The 7,599-nt window shown below is 45.7% G+C and overlaps 1 protein-coding gene across 1 annotated transcript; it reads left to right on the forward strand.

Moving 5' to 3' along the window:
- Positions 1–1,968: 1,968 nt before the first annotated feature.
- Positions 1,969–5,062, forward strand: LOC124649240 (probable inactive serine/threonine-protein kinase fnkC). The gene is made up of 7 exons (XM_047188892.1): positions 1,969–2,005; positions 2,770–2,828; positions 3,430–3,577; positions 3,685–3,854; positions 3,967–4,258; positions 4,426–4,589; positions 4,666–5,062. The coding sequence occupies exons 2-7, from the start codon at positions 2,801–2,803 to the stop codon at positions 4,818–4,820; spliced, it is 957 nt and encodes a 318-aa protein (XP_047044848.1). The 5' UTR covers positions 1,969–2,005; positions 2,770–2,800; the 3' UTR covers positions 4,821–5,062.
- Positions 5,063–7,599: the final 2,537 nt, after the last annotated feature.

Consider the following 7,599-nt stretch of genomic DNA (forward strand, 5'->3'; position numbering starts at 1 on the left):
CACGAAACCTGCGATGCCAACACTAGTTAGGTTTAGTTATTTTGCAATGTTTTATATTTGTGTCAACCATGGTTCAAACTACATATTAGTTTGTGGAAAACCATGTTCTAAATTATATCTTCGTGTAAACCACATTCCCAATTATGTATTAGTTTGTGGAATATTTCTTCTCTTTATTAAAATAAAAATGTAAAAAAGAGAGCATTTTAATGTTTGGGGCGGCGTTTGGGGGACGCGGCTGGGGAGCGACGTCCCCAAACTCGGCACGAACGAAACACATCCCCCAAATGCTTGATCAGGCGTCGTTCGGGATGGTTTGGAGATACTCTTATGGCTGATTTCATGCTTCATCCGGTCTGAAAAGACTGGTTTGCCCATGTGCACCAACTAGATAGTCCAGCCCCCGGTTAGGTTCAATTTGTGCGTCAGTCGAACCCATTAAAGCTTTGTTTGGTACTAGAGTATTAGCGGGGATTAGTGGAAATAATACTCTAGAGTATTGGGTGAACCCCTATCATCACCCAATCTCCGCAAAACCCCATCCCTAATCTACTAGGTAGGGGTAGAGTATTGGAGATTGAAAAAAATACACTAAAATTTAGAAAAAGTGGGGATAAACGGGGATTAAACTCGCTCAATACTCTAGCACCAAACATGTATTTAGAATAAGTGGGGATTTGGTGTTTGCTGCGGATTATCCCACTAATCCCCACTAATACTCTAGCGCCAAACAAGGCCTAAGAGCATCTCCAGCCGTTGGAGCTCCCCAGGCCGAAATCCGGCGCAGGCCGAAATCCGGCGCTATTTAGCGCCGGATTGATGTATTTTTTTTTTGGCCTGGGGAGGCCCATTTTCCTAGCGGCGAGTCCAGGATGGATGAAAGATTTTCACAAAATACTACGAATTCAGACAAAACTAGGCGAAACTCGTTCAAACATAAGCGAAATTTATTGATATTTAACATATATAGGCGAGTTCGTACATATATAGGCCGAATTCGTACATATATTTGAATTCGGCGACATGGAAACTTAAACTTAAACTAATAGCGACCTTCTACATGCCAAAATGACGGTAGAAGGCCGTGTAGTCGCTGCCGCCGTCGTCGTCAATGGAGTTCCCGAAGTCCTCGGGCGGCGTCGCCTCGAACCATCGGCTAGAACCCTAGCCAGGGTCGCCGGCGCGTGGCGGCGTCGGCCGGTAGAGGTGATCGTCGCTGCTATCCTCCAGTTTAATCAGAGGCACGGTCCTGGGCGCAGCGTTCCTTGCCGAGGCCGGTTCGGCGGCTTGGATGGCGAGTTTCCGCGCGGAAGTCCGGCGGTGCCGGGTAGCCCGCCATGTGGAGGAGCCGCCCCTCCCATTGGTGGAGGGAGCGGCGGCCGAAGCCGTTGTTGAAAGCGCCGTTGTTATTCACCATTGTGATCGCCGAGCTCGAGGTTGGGGAAGATTGGGGAAGATTGAGGGAGACGACGGCGTGGTGAATGCGGCTAGACGCGGTAGGTCCGTGATAAATAGAGGTCGACGCGCGTGAAACCGAGGCGACGACATTAACTCGCCGCGTGGAAGCTACGCGTCCAGTGAAGACTGACCGGCGGCAGGCTTTTACAGCGTGCGGAAGACGATGCGATTAGGACGACGATTGGCCTCTCTCGCCGACAAGTTGGGACCACCGGCCGCGCGGGAAGTTTTCTCGGTGTTTCCCGCGCTTTCGTTTCGTCCGGAGTTCCCGAGCGCTCCCCGAGGGGCCGAGAATGACCTGGACTCCCCGGACGGATAAAAGGTCTAATCCGAACGAAAACGAGGGTCCAGGAGCCGTGATGGGCCGTTTTCATCCATCCGAATAAAAAAAAGGCCTACTGAGGCCTCCTTGTGGAGACGGCTGGGATGCTCTAAAAGCAGGGTCGAGCAAGCCACACATTTCCCCTGCGCCTCCATAAAACCCTCGCCTCTTTCTGCCCAGGGCTCAAGGTAGGCAGGTCATCGAGGAAGACACCGCGTCTGCGAGGTAAGCTCCGCCCTCGCCCCCAATTCCTCACTCTCATTCCCATCCCCATCCCCATCCCCATCCTACCCCTTTCGTCTCTCTCGCGTATTAATCGCGATTGCGATTAGTAAATAGCTAGATGCTTTGAGCCGATGGGAAGAAAAGGAAGGGAAGAAATTGCTGTGCACGATGTGGGGTTTCTCAATGCAAGTTCTTTGCTTTGTTCATAAGAGGGATTTTATAGATCAAGAGGTCACTGATGTGTTGGTTTCCTTTCTTTTCAATCTAATCTGGGCCAGGAGCTCTTGATCTTCCTTTTCTTGTTGCCGGTAATAATTTAGTTGAGATCTGCACTGCCTTTTAAGAACTGCTGCTGATGTGTATAAATCTGATGGGGTATCGTGAGACGGTAGACAAATGGACGAACTTGCCATCTTTCATGAGTTGTGGTCGGTTTGAGGAGCAAATTCCGGGATTTCTTTATATAAGGGTTTGTTACCGACTGAGAATAGAGTGATCTTTCTTACTTTCCGTCTGCTTCTTGTTCTTCCCTTGCGTTTTTCTTTCTTTCCTGTTTGCAATGATTCCTTGTCCGTTTTGCTCGTAGTTACCTTTTTTTGCGGGGTTTATTATCTTCTTTGCTGGTAGTTATCTGACCGAGATTGATCCGCACCTGAAGATTATCATATTCTTTTGTTTGTACTGTGCACAACTCTGTATGTGATGTTCATAAAACGAGTATAAATATTATTTGTTCATGGCATTGTGATTGATTTCGATTGCAGAGATTTCAAGGGGAGATTTGGTCCAAGAGCTATGGGCAACTCGTGTGTTACCGGTTCCGGTAAGGGTTTCTTTTGAGCTTCTTACTTAGCAACTTCTGTTAAAATTCGTTTCAGCTGCTATATATGTTGTGACCATTTGCTGCTGCAATACTGATGCACAGATTGTTATTTCTAGTGGCTGTAAGTATCTATTTTGAGAATCTTTCTGCCTGATACTTGAATTAGTCTTGATCGTTCATTTTACAAACAAGATTCAGACTGTTTCTTTTATGATCAGATAATCAGATGAACATTGAATTTTTGTACTGAATGATGACCTAAATGTATTCTGCCAAGCAAAATCAGAAGTTCTACCTTTTCTTTCACGTCCTGTTTGGCCAAACTAACTATCATACAGACAGTAAAGAAACTCCCAGTATCATATAATATTCTTCCTTCTATCAATTTGCCTCTGTCCTAAATCTCAATAAAATGTTTGCCTCTGTCCAAAGTCCCCAGGAAAAGTAGCAAAAACCTTATCTCCATTTCCTGAGGAATTCTGGCACAGCTACCTTAGTCATTCTACACATCTGTATCTTTGAGCGTATCTTTGTCTTGCGATCTGTAGTCGTAATGTGAGCTGCTATATGTTGTGATGCGACTGATGTATTAATGTTGTAGTTCCAGGCCGGTCAAACCAGGGACAGGGCCAGGTATCCAATGGGGCACAGACAACCTTCAAGTGGACGATCGATGGTTTTTCCTCCCTTCTTGATAAGGGTAATGCGTGGACCTGCTCCAGTGTGTTTCAGATCAGGGGGCTTAACTGGTACAGCTAATATGCTACTACTTCATTTCATCTATTCCAACAGAGAGCATGTCATGAACAAAACTTCTAACTTGTTTATTGCTCCTTTCTTTGGACTTGTTTTCCAGGTACTTAAGGCTGAACCTAAGGGACACAAAGAGTGGCGACAAAGAAGAATATGTTTCTCTTAAGCTTGTGCTAGCCCAACGACACGTCAGATCCGACAAGGTTGTGGAGGCATCTTTCAAGTTCTTGATATATGACCAGTCATATGGAAAGCACCATGAAGGACATCAAGGTACCTCATAAAACTATTCCTGAAAAATAAAGCAGGTTATTTGACCAACTATAGTATATATAGCCTGTTTGACATGACAACATCTGTTCTTCTAAAAAAATATTCCTTGCAGTGAGCCACAATTTTCAGAGTACAAGCACAACCTCTGGAACCTCGTGCATGATACCCCTCACGACGCTGAAGGAGAAGTCCTCCGGATTCCTTGTTAACAATTGCTGTATTTTGGGTGTTGAATTTACAAGAGTTGTGGTTGCTGAAGGTAAAGATGTGTCAGAGACGCTGTTTGTTCAGAAGATTAACAACATCTGCAGTGACCCCCAAGTCTACAGCTGGAACATTGATGATTTCTTCTTGTTGAAGAACCTGAGCATCTCTCCAGTGTTTGAGCTTTGTGGACACAAATGGTAACATTACAGATAATGTTGATTCTTAACTACTGGATTTCTTAGCTGAATTCAGATTGAAAGGCTGTCATGCTTTTGTTACGTTAAAATGAAAAATAAAGGACTGCTAGTGTTTGACCCTTCTTATCAATGCTGGACTAAACTTAGTGATGTTCTCCGATTTCCAGGTTCATCACTATCCATCCATCTGGACAAGATAAGAGTGGGAACTACCTTTCCTTGTACCTGGGCATGAAGGTGTCGGATACTCTCCATGAGAACTCTGGAAACCTGGTAGAACTTAGCATAAGCATCAAAGACCAGGAAACTGGAAAGCACCGGAAATTATCAGGTTTGTTCTTGAGCAGAATGCTACTTGAAGTATTATCATTCAAATTTCCTTATTGATGCGTTGTTTTTCTGTTTAGGCCGGTGCCAATTCTCAAAGAATTCACCCAGTTGGGGATGGCCCAAGTTCATATCGCTTGAAGATTTCAAGGACTCGTCAAATGGTTTTCTCTTGAAGAAGAAGTGCTGCATTGAAGCTCAGATTGCGGTCATTGGTTCCTCTAAGATAGAGTAGCTAGATTACTCGTCCTCCGCATATGCTCATTTGTGTGCCTGTATTTAACTTGAATTGCTATTCTGCCTCTGGGTATTTAGTCGTTTGCTTGTGCTGAACGTACAAGGAGTCTAAACCTGATGACGTTGACATGTATTATGATCTGCTTCATGTGGGAGATGCTTTAGGTAGAACTAAATATCAGCACTAGAATACTGTTTGCGGATTTATCTCTTAAGTCTGAGCAAGAGAATCCTCTGATGACGTTGCCATGTATGATGATCTGTTTCATGTTGGGGATGCTTTAGGTAGAACTAAATGTCGGCAGTAGAATATCGTTTGCAGATTTATCTTCAAGTCCGAGCAAGGGAAACCTTTGACGTCAATGTCGCCAACTGCTGTGACTACGACTGTCTGAAGCAACAATGAACACATGTGCTGATCGATTCTCAAATGAAACAAGACCTGGCATGATGATGAATGCACACTCCAAACCGTCCCTCCCCTACCGCTGCAATTCAGTAGCGAGACCAACAAGGCAAGGGGGTCGAAGTGGGTTTAGCCTGCAGTGGGAATCCGGCCAGTGAAAGAGAAGAACTGAAGAAGGATGCCTGAGTGAAAGAGGTTTCGCGTTAAAACTAATGACAAGAACAAGACCCCAAACTGCTAGATGCATCCCACTCAGGCAGTAAAGCAAAATATGGATCATGGCTCCATTTGGATCCGGTTTCTCCTCTGACTTTTCATATCTTTCTCTTACTCTGGATCATGGTGATGACAATGAGAAGAGGAGATGTGGGATTGAAGGTGGAGGGACTTATGCCTTCACTGCACTGCCAGATCCATGGCGATGGTATGATTCGTCTGCCGTTGCTCCATATCCCCTCCCCCAATTTCTTTCCAATAAAATCGATGCCGGCCATGTGCTCCATGTCTATTCTGCTGCGTCCATGGTGGGTGGAGCAAAGTATCTTGGAAGTGGATACATGGCTAGAGCTGGTAGAGCTCTCTGTGCTGGTGATATTGCTCGGTCTGGCCGTCACGGTGGCGGTAGAAGGGGCGGCAAGCCAGGATCTGGAGCTCTTTGTGTCGTTTTTGAAGCTGTTCTTTGGAGTTCATCCAGAGGCCAAAGCTTGCCGATGTGATCCTTGGCCGAAGAGACGGCCACTCCATGCTTTGGTGCTTTCCAGGTACCTTAGCTCGTTCTTCCTCCAGGCCAGTGTGCCAAAGCGGAGGATCATCGACTTCGACATCTGACGGCATCGGAGGAGAGTCCAGGGAGGAGCGGTGGCTATTGTTTTTGGAGGGTTTTCCCTTGCAGTGCGTCGCCTTCCTAGTTCCTACATGGGGAAAGTACCCTATATTTTAGGAATGTAATGTAAGATGAAAAGGTTCTAGTTCGTGTACGTTATTAATTAGGTCTATATGCAAGAGTCTCCTACGCCCCCATAAGACCCTCCCTCCTTGTGGCTGCTCGGGGCAAGGCACCACACCACCCATCGATCCAGGAGGAAGACACTGCGTCCGCGAGAGGTGCAGTGATTGATTTCGATTGCAGAGGATTCGTGTGGGGAGGAAGTGCAAGCGCTATGGGCAACTCGTCTATTACTGCTGGCTGCAGTAAGTATTTCTTTTTGAGCTTCTCTTTGCCTTTTCTTATAGGGCAACTCTGTGTGACAACAATTTGAGCCCCTGCTGCAGGAGGATCAAACAAGAGATCTGACGTGGCACCTTCGCACGCGGAAGAAGGATCAAACCAGGTTTCCGACGAGGCGGCGCAGACAACCTTCAAGTGGAGGATCGATAATTTCTCCTCCCTTCTTGATAGGGGTAATGGATGGACAACCTCCAGGATGTTTGAGATCAGCGGGCTTAGATGGTAAAAGTAACATGCTACTATATCTTTTTCAGCTATTCTTACGAACAAAATTCATTCTTGCTCCTCTCTTGTGTATTCCTTTCGCTTGACCTTTTTATTTATGAGAGAGCTTAGCCCTGGTCGATCTCTGCATTGAAATGATGCAGACATCCTTATTACACAAATTAAGTTACAACATGCATGACCTTTCTCTTGATTTTGAATCACAGGTATCTGAGATTAAACCCGAGGGACACAAAGAGCGGCGACGAAGAGGAACATGTTTCTATTGTACTTGCGCTGTCCGTGGCATCTGTGGGACCTAACAGGGTCGTGGAGGCAACTTTCAGGTTCCGGATATATGACCAGTTGTATGGAAAGCACCATCAACAGCAACCAGGTACCTTACTAAATTTCCTAGTCAGCTACTAGATTGATACTCCGTACGACCTGTTGTAACTTTTAACCTGTTTCAAAAGACAGAACAACATTACTATAGCTCTCTTAAAAAGCAGAAGGCAAATTTCTTGTTTCTCCCTTACATTTGAATATTTCATTTGCAGCAAGCCAGGTTTTTGAGATTGCAAGCAGGTGCTGCGGGACCCCATGCATAGTTCCTCTCGCAGCGCTCAAGGACAATTCCTCTGGATTCCTCGTCAACAACACATGTGTTTTCGGTGTTGAGCTGATCAAAGTTGTAGCTGCTAAAGCTAATCATAAGTCAGAGGTGTTGAAGATTAACAGCGTTTGCAATGCCCCGCAAGTCTACACGTGGAACATTGAGGACTTCTTCGCGCTGAAGGGCCCGAGCTACTCTCCTGAGTTTGAGCTCTGTGGACACAAATGGTACCGGCTTCAATTTACTGAATTCACATTTGAACGTAAAGGCTCTCATGCTTTTTCCAAAGTTAGCACCGAAGATCGTTGCAGTTCTACCTCTTT

Source organism: Lolium rigidum, chromosome 4, assembly GCF_022539505.1.
Source record: "Lolium rigidum isolate FL_2022 chromosome 4, APGP_CSIRO_Lrig_0.1, whole genome shotgun sequence".
NCBI classification, from domain to species: Eukaryota; Viridiplantae; Streptophyta; class Magnoliopsida; order Poales; family Poaceae; genus Lolium; species Lolium rigidum.